The 18,827-nt window shown below is 48.4% G+C and overlaps 2 protein-coding genes across 3 annotated transcripts in view; both read right to left on the bottom strand.

Moving 5' to 3' along the window:
* The window catches only part of STRIP2 (striatin interacting protein 2), an 80,428-nt gene extending 72,292 nt beyond the window's left edge, over positions 1-8,136 (bottom strand). The window contains exon 1 of the mRNA XM_081022772.1: positions 7,967-8,136. Coding sequence (XP_080878898.1) covers positions 7,967-8,074 — 108 coding nt within the window. The 5' untranslated portion in view covers positions 8,075-8,136. The remainder of the gene's footprint in view (positions 1-7,966) is intronic.
* A 4,921-nt stretch (positions 8,137-13,057) lies between these two features.
* AHCYL2 (adenosylhomocysteinase like 2) overlaps positions 13,058-18,827 on the bottom strand; it is a 99,109-nt gene continuing 93,339 nt past the window's right edge. For both annotated transcript variants that reach the window (XM_081022906.1, XM_081022907.1), the window contains 3 exons: positions 18,748-18,826; positions 17,696-17,816; positions 13,058-16,663 (listed from right to left, as the gene is read on the bottom strand). In XM_081022906.1, the coding sequence (XP_080879032.1) occupies positions 16,657-16,663; positions 17,696-17,816; positions 18,748-18,826 (207 nt within the window). In that variant the 3' untranslated portion in view covers positions 13,058-16,656. The remainder of the gene's footprint in view (positions 16,664-17,695; positions 17,817-18,747; position 18,827) is intronic.

Below are 18,827 nucleotides of genomic sequence, written 5' to 3'. Positions count from 1 at the left end.
ACCCACAACTTAACAGTGACATTTAAATAAGAGTTTAGATCACCCTTCATCAACCTGGTTCCTCCCAGATGTTTTGCACTACAACTGGGTCTGATGGGAGCTGTATTCCAAAATCTCTGGATGGCACTAGGTTGGTGAAAACAGATTTAGATGCTCATATAAAGGTCCAACAGCAGTTATCAGGTACAGACTAGATGGAACAAGAGTGTTTGGAATAACTTCATAGCCCTGTCACAGCAAGAAAAATGATGTCATCTGTTGGGAGTTTATCTCAGTGAAGGCCTTACTTGGAAAATAAATACAACCCAGGTGGTTAAGAAAGCCCAACAGAGACTCCATCTCCTCAGAGTCTTCGGAAGAACAATGTCAATCAACATCTGATGATCTCCTTCTACCGGTCCACAATAGAAAGTGTCCTTTCCTACTGCATCACGGTGTGGGGCGCTGGTTTGACATCATCTGATAGGAAGTGCCTACAGAGGGTGGTGAAGACAGCACAAGATATTATGGGCTGTCCCATGAACCCACTGGGTGAAATAGCAGAAGAACGTTGCCTCAGGAGAGTGAGGAAAACTCTCAGGGATGATTCACACCCTGGCCGGCACTTTCTTGATCTCCTGCCCTCGGGCAGAAGATATAGAAGCCTAATTAGTCGCGCCAACAGGGTAAAGAACAGCTTCTATCCATGGGCTGTTAGGCTGCTGAATGAAAAGATCACAACAGGGCAACTGACTTTTGGGTTTGGGGGGTATGCGTCAGTAAACGAGTAAAAGAGAGCTGAGTGGGGGGTGCTCGTGTAATCTCACTGTATACAAGTTGCACAAGTGACAATAAAGTATTTCAAATTTCAAATTATTTCACATTTGCCAAATGCTGTATGTTTGGGATCTGGCGAAGAAACCTAGCTTGCCACACAATCCCTTTGCTAAGTTCAGGAACGTGACTGATCAAAACACTGTTAGAAATTCAGATATATACGCCAGGCACTTTGCTCCTTAAGCAAAGGTTGCAGTTGCCAAAACAGAATGCCCAGTTGCCATTTTGGGGCAAGACGGCTCTTAAGGCTTATTTTTCAAATGATGGACTGACTCGGATTGATTTTTCAGTTAAACATCTGGATAGTTCAGAGGAGAACCTTCAGCTAGGTTAAGAACTTTGAGGATTTAAGGAGGAAAGTCGTGTGATCCATGGAGACTCCACATATATATTGGCCTATGACAACCTCTTTTCCTTAAAGGCAACTGCTCCAGCTCAGGCTATGCAGAAAAAGGAATTTGGTTCCAGAAATTCATTCCAGTTGTGCAGAATTCTACAGGACAGGGAATGAGTGTGTGAAAGCAGTCCACATTCAATGATCCCCAGATGGTGGAGAAACCAGGCCAGATGGGCAGGCATAATTAAATAAATTATTATTATTACTATTATTATTACAAAACGCGCCTTGCACCTGGCTAATTTTGAACACAAGTTTCCCAGTGAGCTTCCTCACAGATCAGAACCCAGATATTATGCCTATCAACTGATCCTATTAAGCTGGGCATTATGGGATCTGCTGCCATTTTGGATTTATACCTAGCAACACAGCAAGCATGGCCATGGACTCTTCCTGGGGGGGCTGCCACGGTGAGCTCCTGCGCTTCACGATTTACCACTCCTCCCCTGGAGACAGATAACAGGAGGAGAGCTTCTATCTGAAGATATAGGGTTGGCCCCAGGATTGTTGTTTAGTTGTTTAGTCGTGTCCGACTCTTCGTGACCCCCTGGACCAGAGCACGCCAGGCACTCCTGTCTTCCACTGCCTCCCGCAGTTTGGTCAAACTCATGCTGGTTGCTTCGAGAACACTGTCCCACCATCTCATCCTCTATCGTCCCCTTCTGCTTGTGCCCTCCACCTTTCCCAACATCAGGGACTTTTCTCTTCTCATGAGGTGGCCAAAGTCTTGGAGCCTCAGCTTCAGGATCTGTCCTTCCAGTGAGCACTCAGGGCTGATTTCCTTCAGAATGGATCGGTTAATAATAATAATAATACAGTGGTACCTCGGGTTACATACGCTTCAGGTTACAGACGCTTCAGGTTACAGACTCTGCTAACCCAGAAATACTACCTGGGATTAAGAACTATGCTTCAGGATGAGAACAGAAATCGTGCTCCGGCGGCACGGCAGCAGCAGGAGGCCCCATTAGCTAAAGTGGTGCTTCGGGTTAAGAACAGTTCCAGGTTAAGAACGGACCTCCAGAATGAATTAAGTTATTAACCCGAGGTACCACTGTAATAATAATAATAATAATAATAATAATAATAATAATAATAATTTATTATTTATACCCTGCCCATCTGGCTGGGTTTCCCCAGCCACTCTGGGCGGCTTCCAACAAAATATTAAAATACAATAGTCTGTTAAACATTAAAAGCTTCATTTTTGCAAAAGTCCAGGAAAGAATCGGAACACCATAGTTTAAAACTACTGCTAGAGGACAAGAATCCGAAGACTACATCAAATGTAGCCAAATTCTGTGCGTCTGCAATTAATCGCAGGAAGCAAGTGGTATCCCATAATGACCAAACCCCCAAATGTTAATTACAGGGGGCACGCTAATAATTAATTTTAATTTTTTATATTTAAATCCTTGTTATACTCATATTGTCCTCTGTATTTCTGATTTTTTTTTTTAATTTAATTTTATTTTTTTATGACCTGATATTGTGTGTGTTGACACTGGTCTGTGACCGTATTAATAAATTCATTCATTCATTAAAAGCTTCCCTAAACAGGTTTGATCTTCTTGCAGTCCATGGGACTCTCAAGAGTCTCCTCCAGCACCATAATTCAAAAGCATCCATTCTTCGGCGATCAGCCTTCTTTATGGTCCAGCTCTCACTGGCTCCAGGATAGAAGGGTCTTTGGCCTGATCCACCAAAAGGCACTTTTGAGGCTAAGAGGAAGCGCGGCTGCAGTTCCTTCGTCCGATTTTCAGAAGCAGGCGCATACTTTCATAAGAGGCGAGAGATTTATACAATCTGAAGAGAACCAGAATATAAGCAGGCACACACTGAAATAGTGAGGTCTTTGTTTTCCCGGCTCTGTGAAAACTACAGGAGCTTACATGCCAAACAGAGCCAGCAACAAAGGAAAGGTTACTGGATTAAAAAGGGGGGGAACTTGGCAGGGGCAGGAGAAACGGAGTAATTAAATTTGGAGGAGTAAAGAACTTGGATATGATAGGAGTCAAAGGTTAGTAACCACCTGCATGCACTTCCGTGGGAGCAAGCTCTGCTGAACTCAATGGGGCTTACTTCTGAGTAGCAGGTGTTGGAAGACCTTTTCAGGCAGAGGGCATGTTGTCAACCTTGGTGGGGGGCCACTAGTGGTGGATGGGGCCAAAGAAGCAAAAGAGGGTGGAGGGCTGTGAGATCCTGACCCCCTGGTTAAGATGCAATGACCAATGGCAGTTTGGCATAGCCTTGCCTGGCACCCCTTCCTGCCCTCCTCTTTCCTAAAAACCTGACCACTGGTCAGATGCAACACCAAACTTGTCCCTTAAACTGGAATCAGGGTTTGAAATCCGCCAGGCGCTTTTTGCACCTGGCTATCAACCACTTGGGTGAAAGAGGAGAGCGCAAAATATGATCTGAAGCTCAGCATAAAAAAAACCCAAGATCATGGCCGCTGGGCCCATCACCTCCTGGCAAACAGAAGGGGAAGAAAGGAGGCAGTGAGAGATTTTACTTTCTTGGGCTCCATGATCGCTGCAGATGGTGACAGCAGCCACGAAATTAAAAGACGCCTGCTTCTTGGGAGAAAAGCAATGACAAACCTAGACAGCATCTTAAAAAGCAGAGACATCACCTTGCCAGCAAAGGTCCGTATAGTTAAAGTTATGATTTTCCCAGTAGTGATATATGGAAGTGAGAGCTGGACCATAAAGAAGGCTGATTGCCGAAGAATGGATGCTTTTGAATTCTGGTGCTGCAAGAAGATCAAACCTCTCCATTCTGAAGGAAATCAGCTCTGAGTGATCACTGGAAGGACAGATTGTGAAGCTGAGGCTCGAATACTTTGGCCACCTCATGAGAAGAGAAGACTCCCTGGAAAAGACCCTGATGTTGGGAAAGATGGAGGGCACAAGGAGAAGGGGGCGACAGAGGACAAGATGGTGGGACAGTGTTCTCGAAGCTACCAACGTGAGTTTGACCAAACTGCGGGAGGCAGTGGAAGACAGGAGTGCCTGGCGTGCTCTGGTCCAGAGGGTCACGAAGAGTCAGACACGACTAAATGACAACAATCAGCCACTTGCGAAGATGCCCGGACCATCTGGTGGCGCATGCCTGGGGATCCTTGGATCTGGACCGTCTTCACACATTAGCAACGTATCCTGTAGAATTCTATCCTGCACAATCAAGACTGAATTACAGGAATCAAAAAGTTGTATTGAAAAATAAGACTTTATAGCAGTCTGGCCTCCAAAATGGCAACTAGGCATTCAGTTTTAGCGACTGTAACCCCGGTCTAAGGAGCCATTTGGCACCTAGCTGATATATCTGAGTTTCTAACACTGATTAGAAGGGAAAAGTGGGGAGAGAGGAAGGAATATACTCATTCATGCGGTGCCAAAATATGGTTGAACATTGCATCTATCAAAAGAGAGGCATGTAACTTTCCCATTTTTCCTGGAGAAGCACATCGCATGGAAATATATTTAGAGAGAGATTACCGGAGACTGGGAAGAGAGAGGACGCAGCGGCAGCCTCCCCCAGATGTGTGGGGCTGGACTGAGCCCCTGAAGATGACATAAACACCCACACTTTAAGCTCCTACAAATGGTGAAGGTTTTTGGAGACAGTTTTCCTTCCACGAGAGCAGTGGTGAGGTCACGAGCTCCAGCAGTTTGTTTCCCACAATTCTCTGCCCAGCGCACAAGTATGCAAGCAACGCATTAGCAATCGATAAACCAATAAATCAATTCTAAAAATCATTAGCAACTGGGGAGGAGTATTTCCCCAAAGGCAAAGAACATCTATCCTTCCAGCTGGAGCCAGAAAAATTTGGTGAATGAGGGCAAACAAGGATGTAAAGGGACTCCTGACTATTAGGTCCAGTCGCGGACGACTCTGGGGTTGTGGTGTTCATCTCGCTTTATTGGCCGAGGGAGCCGGCGTACAGCTTCCGGGTCATGTGGCCAGCATGACTAAGCCGCTTCTGGCGAACCAGAGCAGCACACAGAAACGTTATTTACCTTCCTGCCTATTTATCTACTTGTACTCTGACATGCTTTTGAACTGCTAGGTTGGCAGGAGCAGGGACCAAGCAATGGGAGCTCACCCCGTTGCGGGGATTCGAACCACCGACCTTCTGATCGGCAAGTCCTAGGCGCTGTGGTTTACCCCACAGCGCCACCCGCGTCCCTCAAACAAGGATGGAGTGAGGGCAATTCAACCAACCCAGCCCCTGTGATCATCCTCTGAGGCCCTTCTTCGTGGGCCTCCTCCACAAGAGGTCCAGAGGGTGGCAACACAAGAGCAGGGCCTTTTCTACAGTGGCTCCCCGTTTGTGGGATACTTTCCCCCAGGAGGCTTGTCTGGTGCCTTCCTTATACAGTCGTACCTCAGAAGTCGAACAGAATCCATTCCGGAAGTGCGTTCGACTTCCAAAACGTTTGGAAACCAAGGTGCACTTCTGATTGGCTGCAGAAAGCTCCTGCAGCCAATCAGAAGCCGCGGAAGTCCCATCGGACGTTTGGGTTCCAACTGATGAAGATGATGGACTATGCCAAAATGGCAAAATTGGGAAAGAGGAAGAGAAGAATTTTAAGAAGTAATGGAAAAAATTATAATGTACATAAGAGAACACTGTAAACAGCTAACAACTTTGGCAGGATTTGAATAATGCTTGTAATGTACAAAAAAACCGTTAAAAAAATAGTAATTTGTTTTTCCATAAGTTAAAGAAAATAAGATAAGCAGAAGGGTAGGAAAAGATTGATAACGGTAACCATGGAAGGGCAGAGGGAATCAAGGGATTCAGAGAATTGAAGATGTGAATGATGTGTTTGAACTGAAATTTGTTAGGTAAAACTTAATAAAAATATATATATTTTAGAAAAGAGATTGCACCTGGGAAAGAGGTGCATTTCTTCCTTGTCCCCATTGCCTGCCCCACTTCGATCAGACTCACATGTGCTTTCACACGTTTGCAAAGCGCCACAGCCCAACCCCAGAGAGGAAACAAACAAGACATCCGTGGGGTTTTGAGAGCGGTGGTGATGTCCTTGTTTTGCAGAAACAGCAGCCAGTCTTTTGCTGGAGGAGAGCTGCAGGAGGAATCGCCCTGGCGTTAGCAGAGGGAAGCCTCTTCCTCCTCCCCATTTCTGCGATCTTGACATCCACAACACACAAGCCTCGATTCTCCAGCTGCTCTTGTACATTACGCACAAGGGACCTGGCTGCCTCTCTCCACACAGAGAGGGGAGGGCGTTGGGAAAAGGGGGAAGCCAGCCCGGCCAGCAAACCAGGAACAGATAATACTCAGGGGAGGGGGGCTGCTCCACCTTGCAGAGTCCACCATTCCGTGTAAAAACCCCTGGCGAAAAAGAGAGTTCGGGGAACAGATGAGCGCAGGGAAAGGAGGATTTCAGATGCGCAAAAGCGCGCAAGCTTGGATCAGAACGGGAGGTGGACGGAGGCGCAGGGAAGAGAGACTCATTCACAAAACAGGAGCTGTTTTACTCCATCCTAAAGGAGCTAGAGGAACAATTCGCCCCCCCCCCCAAGTATCTGGGGAGGACGGGATATAAATAAAAGTTTATTATTATTATCTTCCAGAAACAGAAAATAGGGCGATTTAAGGTTCCACGGAAGCAGCAGAATGTTCACCCAACCCTGAGAGACCCAAGCGAAAGAAGGACACCCCCCCCCCCATCTCAGAAATCCAGGGAATTTCTCTGCAAGAAGCCCCCACCTCGCCAGGCTCAGGACAAATCCTGCCCCGCTTCCAAGGGCAACACATTTCCAATCTGGGGGCTGCCGGGCACTACCAGCCCCATACTCTCTCCAAATGCCCCCCCCCCATTTGGCTCTTTTTCTCTCCCCCAATTTTAGCCAGCCCCTCCAACTGCCCCCACCCGAGCTCTCCTGAGCGTAACCCCAAAACTCCAAGGCTCCCCTCCCCGCATCCCCGAGCCCCACCGACGCCGGGACCCAAAGAAGCCGTCGCCACCCTCCTGACCCCCAGCAACGCCTCTATTCGAGTCCAGCAAGACCCCCACCCACCCGCTTCTCTCCACTGCGCCGCCAGACCCTCCCCTTTGCAGGCGCCCCTCCGGCTGCCCCCAAAGCCGGCTCTTTCTCTCTTCCCCGCCACCCCACAACTCTGCAGCCCCATCGTGACACCCCCGGACACAGCTCTCTTTCTCCAACACTAGCAGGCACCCCACATCCCTTTTCCCTCCTGCCCCACAACGACCCCGCAGGGTAGGCTGCCAAGGCACTGTCCCTCTTGGGGGTGCTCTGCCTACCTCACCCCATATATATTTATATTATTTATATTTATATTTATTTATATGCACGCTCCAGGATGGCACACCCCACCCCAAATCCACCAGGAGTCTCCCCCCCCCCAAAAAAAATCAATTGCCCCACAACGTCCCCGCAGGGTAGGCTGCCATGGCACCGTCCCTCTTGGGGGGTGCTCAGCCTACCTCACCCCCAAAATATAAATATATATATATATACGCTCCAGAATGGCACACCCAACCCCAAATCCACCAGGAGTCTCCCCCCCCCAAAAAAAATATTAATTGCCCCACAACGTCCCCGCAGGGTAGGCTGCCAAGGCACCGTCCCTCTTGGGGGGTGCTCTGCCTACCTCACCTCCAAAAATATAAATATATATATATATGCGCTCCAGGATGGCCACCCCAAATCCACCGGGAGTCCCCCCTCCCCAAAAATAAATGAATTAATTGGCACCTCCGACTCCTTCCGCTGGCTCCTGAAGAGCTCCCTGCCCTTGGCCGGGGGCTGAGCCTTGCCCTTGCCCGGCGCCCCGTTGGCGCCTCCTCCGCCGGGCTCCTCCATGCCGCCCCGGAGAGCCACCCGCCTGGATCTCAGGGCGATCGCCGCGGCGCAGACGGACACGTGCGGGGCTGGCACAGGCACTTCCCTGCCCGGGCGCCGGAGCCACGCCCCCCCGCGGCCCCATTGGCCGGCTGCCGGCCGAGGGAGGAGCCCGGCGCGCACACCCCCTCGCGGCGATTGGCCGCGGCGGGAAGGAGGGAGACACCTGTTGGGAGAACTGTAACCAGGGCAGACGGAGGAAAAGGGGGCGGGGCGAGGGGCGGGGCTCGCCGGTGGCTTTGCTATCGCCCGGCTTGCGTTTCGATTCACCTCTGAGCATGTCCAGAGTGCCCTGCAGCGCCGGGATGCAGCCAGGGCCTTGCAAGGACATTGAATTGCAGAATTGGCTAAAGGTATGGTTTTCCCATAGTTAAAGGTATGATTTTGGGAGAAAAGCAATGGCAAACCTAGACAGCGTCTTAAAAAGCAGAGACATCACCTTGCCGACAAAGGTCCATATGGTTTTCCCAGTAGTGATGTATGGAAGTGAGAGCTGGACCATAAAGAAGGATGATCGCCGAAGAATGGATGCTTTTGAATTCTGGTGCTGGAGGAGACTCTTGAGAGTCCCATGGACTGCAAGAAGATCAAACCTCTCCATTCTGAAGGAAATCAGCCCTGAGTGCTCACTGGAAGGACAGATCCTGAAGCTGAGGCTCCAAGACTTTGGCCACCTCATGAGAAGAGAAGACTCCCTGGAAAAGACCCTGATGTTGGGAAAGATGGAGGGCAGAAGGAGAAGGGGACGACAGAGGACGAGATGGTGGGACAGTGTTCTCGAAGAGACCAGCATGAGTCTGACCAAACTGCGGGAGGCAGTGGAAGACAGGAGTGCCTGGCGTGCTCTGGTCCAGGGGGTCACGAAGAGTCAGACACGACTAAACGACTAAAGAACAACAACAACACCTTGAAGGAGAACGTAATGCAAATGATGTACCGCTGGTACTTAACACCTGTCAAGCTAGCAAAGATGTATAGAATGAACAGTAAAGTATGTAGGAAATGTAAAGTGAAAGATGGAGATTTTTTCCACATATGGTGGACATGTGAGAAAATGAAACAATTTTGGGATATGATTTATAACGAGATGAATAAGTTATTTAAATATACCTTCCCCCCAAAAACGGAAGCTTTTTTGCTAGGCTTGATAGATGAAGAAATAGGAAAAGTAGACCAGAAATTATTCATGTATGCCATGAAGGCTGCTAGAATTTTGGTAGCCCAGAAATGGAAGACACAGGAATTACCAACATTGGAGGGGTGGCAGACAAAAATGGTAGAATATGCGGAATTAGCAAAACTGACTTACAGGATTTGTAACCAAGAAGAAACAAAGTTCAGAAGAGAGTTGAGTAAATTTGTGGAATATATAAGTAATAGTTGCAGAAGTTTAAAGACTGTAGCAGGATTAAAATAAATCTAATGATGTGGATGGGATGTTATTAAGAAACTGCGGAAAGAAAAGTGGAAATTGAAAACCTGTTGAAGGGAGGGAGGGAAGTCTGCGCTCAGCAGAGCAATGAAAAAATAAATGGGTATAAGATTATGGAATCTCATTGTATTTGGTTTGTTTGACTTATGTTAAGGAAAACTCAATAAAAATGCATTAAAAAAAAAAGAGAGAGATATCTGAAGATGGCTCTCATATCTCCTCTGTTTTCCAGGCTAAACATACCCAGCTCCTTCAACCATTCCTCATCAGGCTACCTTTCCAGGCCCTTGATCACCTTGGCTGCCCTCCTCTACACACCTTCCAGCTTCTCAATATCCTCATTTAATTGTGGTGCCCAGAACTGGACACCGTATTCTAGGTGTGGCCTGACCAAGGAGCAGTAATATACCGTATTTTTCGCTCTATAAGACGCACCAGACCATAAGATGCACCTTGTTTTTGGAGGAGGAAAACAAGAAAAAATATATTCTGAATCCCAGAAGCCAGAACAGCAAGAGGGATCGCTGCGCAGTGAAAGCAGCAATCCCTCTTGCTGTTCTGGCTTCTGGGATAGCTGCGCAGCCTGCATTCGCTCTATAAGACGCACACACATTTCCCCTTACTTTTTAGGAGGAATAAAGTGAGTCTTATAGAGCAAAAAATACGGTAGATCTCTTCCCTTGATCTGCTTTGTTTGTACAGCTTCTCCACCTGGGGAAGCAATAGGCATGATTACAGTTCAAGGATAATTCCCCCTTGGGCAAAAGAACAGGAGGTGGTGGTGCAGGATCTGTGAGAGATGTGGCCTGGAGAAAGGGGGCGTGGCCTGGAGAAAGGGGCGTGGCCAGCAGAGCGCCCTGGCAGCTTGAAATAGGCTTACAGGGCCCCCATTCTGTTTCTCACCCCCAACACAAAGCTTGACAGAAGCCTTAAGCGGAGCTGACGAGATGCTAAAGTTCCAAGATGGAAAAACGTTTCAAGTCGCCATCGACCCGCAGCCTCTCTTCACTAGGGAAGCCGCAAAGCGTTGAGCAAACCTCAGCCGGCCTCCCGTGCTGAATTATTCAAACCCCTTCCATTACTTACCCAGATAAGTGGGTTGCAGCGAGAGATGAGCTGATGCCACAGCTTATTAAAACTTTGCTGACTCCAAGGACATGCGAAGACTGACCCTCTTTGTTGTTCTTGGCGGGTGCTGCCTCTTCCAGCGCTGCAAGATGGGAGAAGGTCGCGCAGGTTTCTCAAGATTTTTCACAGATTCATCAGTATGCTGATGACACCCAACTCTATCTGTTGATGGATGGCCATCCTGACTTGGCCCCAGACACACTGACCAGATGTTTGGAAGCTGCGGCTGGATGGTTACGTTGGAGCCGGTTGAAGCTAAATTCTTCGAAGACAGAGGTCCTGTGGCTGGGATGGGACGATATGGGATTGAGGGGGCAACTCCCATCTCTTGCGGGGGCGCAATTAGTGCCAGCACCGTCCGTTAAGAGTTTGGGTGTAATCTTCAACACCTCCCTTTCCATGGAGGCGCAGATTGCAGCTATAACAAAGGCGGCATTTTTCCATCTCCGCCAAGCTAAGCAGTTGGCTCCTTACCTCTCTCGCCCTGACCTAGCCACTGTGATCCACACGACGGTCACCTCCAGACTGGATTATTGTAACTCGCTCTACGTGGGGCTGCCCTTGAGACTGACCCAGAAACTCCAACGGGTGCAGAATGCCGCAGCGAGACTCCTTACGGGGTCTTCGCTGCGAGATCACATTCACCCGGTGCTATACCAGCTGCACTGGCTCCCGCTGGAGTACAGGATCAGGTTCAAGGTGCTGGTTTTAACCATTAAAGCCCTATGCGGCCTAGGACCCTCGTACCTACGGGACCGCCTCTCCTGGTATGTCCCACAGAGAAACTTACGGTCTTCAAATAAAAACATCTTGAAGGTCCCAGGCCACAGAGAAGTTAGGCTGGCCTCAACTAGAGCCAGGGCTTTCTCGGCTGCGGCTCCAATCTGGTGGAACACTCTGTCACAAGAGACCAGGGCCCTGCGGGACTTGACATCTTTCCACAGGGCCTGCAAGACAGAGCTGTTCCACCAGGCCTTTGGCCAGGGCACAGCCTGACTCCCTCCTTTGGCAATCTTCGCGGAGCTCTGGCCCAATGGTTGCCAGTGGCTTGAATTAATTAATTTTATAATGAATGATTTTAGAGTGTTGTTTGTGCTGTACTTTTGTACTGTTTTATTGTTGTTAGCCGCCCTGAGCCCGGCTTCGGCTGGGGAGGGCGGGATATAAATAAAATTTATTATTATTATTATTATTCAGGCAATGCCGCTAAGTGGAGGTGGGGAACCAGCAGCCCTTTGGATGCCCTTGGAGGGCAACTGCTTCCCTATCCAACCCGACTTCAAAGCCTCTTATCTCCCCAAGTTCCCATTAGCTAAGCAGCAGGTGTGATAAGCTTGCAGCAGACCTTTTCTAGGGCAATTTGCACACAGAGAGCAGAAATACGCCTACAAGGCTTTGCTCACGGGCACAATTAAGATTGGTTCCAGCAATCAGGATTTGGAAAGAGGGAGGAATCCCACGCAGCTTAAGAGCCAAAACATTCCCCACTCCCATAACACAGGAACATTCAACAACAACAACAACAACAATAATAATAATAATATATTTATACCCTGCCCATCTGGCTGGGCTTCCCCAGCCACTCTGGGCGGCTTCCAACAAAGTATTAAAATACAGTGGTCCATTAAACATTAAAAGCTTCCCTGAACAGGGCTGCCTTCAGATGTCTTCTAAAAGTCTGGTAGTTGTTCTTCTCTTTGACATCTGGTGGGAGGGCGTTCCACAGGGCGGGTGCCACCACCGAGAAGGCCCTCTGCCTGGTTCCCTGTAATTTGGTTTCTCGCAGCGAGGGAACCGCCAGAAGGCCCTCAGAGCTGGACCTCAGTGTCCGGGCTGAATGATGGGGGTGGAGATGCTCCTTCAAATATACTGGACCGAGGCTGTTTAGGGCTTGAAAGGTCAGCACCAACACTTTGAATTGTGCTCAGAAATGTACTGGGAGCCAATGTAGGTCTTTCAGGACTGGTGTTATACAGTCTTGGCGGCCGCTCCCAGTCACCAGTCTAGCTGCCGCATTCTGGATTAGTTGTAGTTTCCGGGTCACCTTCAAAGGTAGCCCCACATAGAGCGCATTGCAGTAGTCCAAGCGAGAGATAACTAGAGCATGCGCCACTCTGGAGAGAGAGTCTGTGAAACTGTGAAACTATTCCCGCCCCCCACTACCCCAGGGTGGGTTCAGGATCAAAGGTGGCCACAGGGTGTTATTCTGCAATAGTTTTGCAACATTCAACACATGCACTTTGCTGCTTCCTTTTCCTTCATTCTCACCTAACTGCCTGGGGCGCCTGAATTTCCTTTGCGTTGGGACTTGGGAGGCCTCCCTCATTTCTGTCTCAATCGTCACAGGGAACCTAACACACTGCCAAAAACTTCTGAAAGACTCATTTGGATTTTACAATATTTTATTTATTTTTGAGATTACAGAGTCCTTATTGCTGATCTAATACAATCACTCAGACATTAATATTTTAAACATCCTTTTTCGAAAATATTATAATCTCATAAGTTTTTTTTTTTTTTAAACTTCCTTATTGGAGAATTATGACATGATTTTTGTTTTCCTGGTTTCAGATATTCGGATCGCAATTTGCCGCTTTTCCTTATGACGCATTTTGTTTTGCTGGTGTCTCCTACCTGTCTTTTTTAAATAGTCTTTGAAATGTTACATTAGAAAATAAAACATTTATTACACTTGCTTAAAATTTAGAGATGATCACAGAAGTATGGCGATTCCAGACTGATTGGGAAATGCTGAGCAAGCAAAATCGCTTTACAGACAAATTAAAAAAAACGAAAATAAGCAGAACACAGAGGAAGATTTATTTATTTTTAAGAAAAGAAAATCAGAGGAGATAAAACTCTTTCTGTGGGACATTTCTATTTGTTCCCTCCCGCCATTCTCTACATCAAAGATAAAAATGATTTAGCGTGAACAAATTTAAAAACGAGGACAGCACCATCACACGCTCTAGCTAGTGACAGACCCTGAACAGGTGACCCCCTTCTCCCCACCCGACTGCACCCACCCCTTTCAAGTCACACACTTTTGGGGTCACATGGCAGAATGGTTGTCTCTTGCCTGGAGAAGTGGGAGGGTATATCATGCCTGGTAGGTGAGACACTAGGTGGGTGAGAGGGACTTGAACCGACCCTAGCAGCATCGGTCTGCCTAATGGCTGGAGCCATATTTCTTGTAGCGGGTTCAACGCTGCTCCATCTAAGAGGACAAGACAGGCCTTGCCAGACTAAGTCAAGGATCAGGGCCTTTGGGGGGGAAAGCAAACAAAGGTGGCCTTGCGCTTCGTGATATTCCAAAGTCCATGTGGAAGAACATACAACTCAAGAGTCAGGGGGAGGAGGGCGGTGAATTCACACAGCCATTTCCCCCACTGCAGGGCACAGAACCGGGCCCTTCCACCATCCTCTATGCAGAAGTGAATGCAGCCTCCAGCGTGAGATGGTGGCCCGGATCCTGAATCTTTCCCAATTTCCTTGCCACTTGCTCCCCAAGTGTCCTGGGGGTCTGGGCAGGCAGAACGTCCCTGGCAGTTCCTCCTCAAGGACTCAGGCACCACACATACCAGACAGATGAAGTCGAGCAGGTGCAAACTACACTCAAGAGAAGCAAAATAATGTGTTTTGTTTCTTGAAAAGTTAAGAATGAACCCAGTTTGTATTAAAAGCAACAAAACTGCCCAACAGCCCCTTCCTATATAGTTCACCACTGGTATTACAAAATGCACGACCAGATTTTTAAGAAATGGTGAAGAATTGCACAGTCAAACTCTTCACATAGCCATGCCCTCCAGAAACATCACAGCTGGACTAACCTTTGCTACTGAAAACATGAAGGATGTACAGAGACTGGGCAGATTTCCACAGAAAGCCAGACAGGCACCCACAACTAGTTCTGCAACTCTCTGCACCCCATTTTCTCTTTTCTTCTCCTCCGCTCCCCCCCCCCCGGCAAAAGCTTAAATTAAATTAACAAAAGCTTTGCTCCTTGCTCTGCCCCACCTTCTCCTGACTCCACTGGAAGACTTTTTCTTTTTCAATTTTCAAGCTATCTCCTGCCAGGAAATTTGCTCTGCTGTTGCTCTGACACACTCAGGTAGCAGATCAAATGCACAAGCTAAGTTCTTTCAGCAAAAGGTAAGCCATCCCTGAATCCAGGTCTTTCGTGATCCCGTCCGAAGGTGGGATTCATTCCCTCTTTCCTGGTGAAATGAATAAAATGTATTCGAATGGGTATGGGTCCCTGGCTGCAACTGTGCCAATTTGGAGTGTTAATAATCGTAGAAAAAGAAAAATCTATGGCTGCAGTGCTAGAATAATACCAGCATGGAGAGAGACAAAAGGAAAAAACAACTGCAAGAGGAATATTGGTCTGGATGCAGCCTGAGGTTGTCTTGCCTGAATCTGAGGACACCAGAAGTGCCTGGCTCCTGGATTACCCCAAAGCCAGTATCCTGTTTTCACCAGATGCCCCGGAGAGAAGCGCCCAGGCAGGACCTGAGAGCAGCTGGGCTCTTTTCATAGGACACCGTGAAGCCTGGGGCAGTTCAATGGAAAGGCAAAATCAGTTTGGGTGGGGTTTCCCTTTAGAGCAGAATCGGGACACGACGGGAACGGCCCAGCAGGAGAATCCCCGCACAAGGCGCTTTCAAAATGGATCGCGGGAGACGTGCAAGACCAAGGAAGCTCAAGGCTCATCCATTTCAATGTGCCTCGCCCAGCAAATGTTCCCACTGGCTCAGGCCCGGCATCACCGACAAATTCACCCCTGGTTCGCTTCACGCTAACAGAACCCGCTCTGCTCCTGCGAACAACTGGAAAGCAGATTTGAGTTTGTGCAAACGAATGCCCAGGTCACATTTGCAGGATGTTGATGGCGCCTGTTTAAAAAGCAACAGCTGCCCTACCGGGGGTGGGAGAGACTTGGACATTTCCTAAAACCAAATAGAGGTGGATCTCAAAGTCTATTCTCAGCAAGGACTACAATCCCTTGGCACAGAGAGAAGGATTGTGGGACGAGAAGGGTTCTCGCTAGCAGGCCTGCCAGCGTTCTGCCGCCCTGTTCCGCAGGGGCCAACGCAAGTTGCTTGGCTGCTTAGCGTCAGGAGGAGCACGTAATGCCCCAACACCACAAGTCCTGCAAGAATGAAGCTTTGGTAGGCATAGGGAGGGAGGGAGCTTGTCGCGACTTGCATATAAAACCTGCAAGGCTATTGCAGAAGCACAACAATGATCTTATGCAAAAAAGGGTGCCTGCTCCACAGACCCCAGCAAGGTAGGTGGGGGGGGGGGAGAGAGGAGGGGGCAACATTTGCCTGGCCTGCTCTCCAGAAGCTGCCCCTCCCCTTTGCACAAGCAGCTAAATTCAGAACACGGTTTCCCCCGCAATGAGGTTGCAAGTGTCTTAGCAGCATGTGGAGCGGACTTGTGAGGCTTCCACGTTAAAGCAAATCAGCAGCCGCTTTCCCACTGCCATGGCAAAAACACAAGAGAAAGAGAGAGAGAGAGAAGCGAAGGAAACTTGGAGTGATGGCTCCCCGCTCTCTCACGCCCATCCAACTTTGGCTGCTCTCTTCCAGCCCCCTTTGTTAATTTGTACACTGGATTAGACATAACAGTGATAACAAGATTGCTTGAAGCTGACATAATCTGCGGTAAAATTCATTTGGCCAGACAATCTCTCTCCTTCCCCCAGCCCCCAACTACAGCTTTCCACTCCCCACACCCCAAAAAACCACCCCCCAAAGTCCATCATCTCACAGTCCCATGGCAGTTTAAAAAACACCATTGGCAGAGGCCGCATTTACAGTATTCTAGTTTAATAAATAAATAACCTAACACACTGTGTACTACGGCAGCAAGCCTGGTTCTATGTTCAGAAGCTTGTACTGGTTTGTCCTGCACGGCAGCCGAGAGAGGTCTTGAGGTTTTTGCTCCTCCTCTTCCTTCCAGCTACAGCCACAGGAAATTAATACCTGTTTTAAAAAATAAATCACAAAACAACTGGATTATAACCCCAAAGCATTCACTTTCTCTTTCCTTCAAGAGGTGGTGGTGGGGTGGGGGCTGAGGAGAAAGGGCTGCTGCGCAATGCTCTTATAATTTGCTCTTGTAACGTCTGAGCTCTTTTCTCATCTCCTAATTCCCGCTGCACACTAAATCAGAACAAACACTTTCGGATGAGAGTAGGAGGTTTCTCTCTGTTAGGTAAGTGAATGCATTTCATTCAATTAAACTGCGCTAGTAAAGCAATTGCAAGTTCTTGGGAGCAGGAAGTTGCAGTGAAGCCCACCAAGCTCCAATTACGTTCCTCTTGGGACACAGGCTTCCATCCTCACCCCAAACAAGGAGACGGCTCTGGAAGCTACTGAATTCTTGGATCTAGCAGAATCAGGGGTGCAATAAATGAGGGACTCAGCTGTCTTTACACTGGCACCTCTGGTTACGAACTTAATTCGTTCTGGAGGTCCGTTCTTAACCTAAACCGTTCTTAACCTGAGGTACCACTTTAGCTAATGGGGCCTCCCGCTGCCGCCGTCGCACAATTTCTGTTCTCATCCTGGGGCAAAGTTCTTAGCCCGAGGTACTACTTCTGGGTTAGCAGGGTGTGTAACCCAAAGTGTTTGTAACCTGAGGTGTTTGTAACCCGAGATACCACTGCACCGTTAAACTAGGCTTTTGTAGCTGGGGGGGCCATTGCTCGCTGGACCTAGTTCTGTTTCCATGCTGCTAAGTGACTGCAAACTGTAATCTTTAACTGTAGACTGAGTCTATAATCTTCAGCCAAAATGCCTGTCATAACGGAGGATCGGATACGTTCTCACACTGACATGAGCTGGAGAAATATAAAGGCCTCATTGTGCCTTTATGGTCTCCTCACTACCTGCCCTACAGCACAGACTCTGAAACAACCCTCAGATCTTCAGCATATAGGACGTTATATGGGGGCAGGGGTGGGGTGGGGGAGGTTTCCTGATTTTTATTTTATTTTAACAAAAGGGAAGTACCTGTAGTAGTTTGGTTTGAAAGGCCCGTGTTTATTTAGACCCAAGTATTTCGCTTGCTCATCCGAAAGCTCCGTCAGGTGTGCGTCGAATGTTGGGAGATGAAGACTTGCCACATACTCATCTGAAAAGGGAAAAGCAGCCCTGGTTAAGTCCGTGTGGCTGCAGGAAGACCCCAAACATCCCACAATGCAAGTGGGTGGGATGGAAACAGGAAGTTCAGCAGCAACAAAACAAAACAAAACTCAAAACACTCAGGAATGCCTCGGCAGTTACCATAATCAGAAAAGCAACGAAGAGAAAATGGACCCCTCATTCCTAGATGGCTGGGATGAGGGATATGGCTGGGACTTTTTAGATGCGAGAAATGATAGAGGAGCTGAAAGGCCACAGGCTCCCTATCCCTGACCCAATAGCAGTGGACTCGTAATCTGGTGAACCGGGTTTGCTTCCCCGCCCCTCCACATGCAGCTGCTGGGTGACCTTGGGGTAGTCACCCTTCTCTGAAGTCTCTCAGGAGAAAGGGAAAGGAAATCGACCTTTAAAGCCCTAAATGGCCTCGGCCCAGTAGACCTGAAGGAGCGTCTCCACCCCCATCATTCTGCCCGGACACTGAGGTCCAGCGCCGAGGGCCTTCTGGCGGTTCCCTCCCTGCGAGAAGCAAAGCTACAAGGAACCAAGCAGAGGACCTTCTCGGTAGTGGCACCCACCCTGTGGAACGGCCTCCCATCAGATGTCAAAGAGATAAACAAACACCTGACATTCAGAAGACATCTGAAGGCAGTCCTGTTCAGGGAAGTTTTTAATGTGTGACATTTTAATGTATTTTTAATCTTTGTTGGAAGCCGCCCAGAAAGGCTGGGGAAACTCAGCCAGAGGGGCGGGGTATAAAGAATAAATTATTATCATCATCATCATCATCATCATTTCCCCAGGATCCTTGGGGATGCAGCAGCAGCAACAGCAGGGAACAAGTCCTGATGCTAACCTTCCACCTGCAGGAAGCAGGTAAGAAGGAGGGTACCTTAGGGTGGGGTGTGATGGCTGAAGCTTACCCATTTTTTTAGGGAGCAGGTAGACGTCCTGCTTGTAGCGTCCTTCCGGGGCGTTGTAGAGCTCTATCAAGGCCAGAGCC

The sequence above is a fragment of the Podarcis pityusensis genome (genome assembly GCF_964106645.2).
Source record: "Podarcis pityusensis genome assembly, chromosome: 10".
Lineage (NCBI taxonomy): Eukaryota > Metazoa > Chordata > Lepidosauria > Squamata > Lacertidae > Podarcis > Podarcis pityusensis.
Note: the sequence above shows the minus strand (reverse complement) of the source record. Positions and strands in the feature narration are given on the sequence as shown.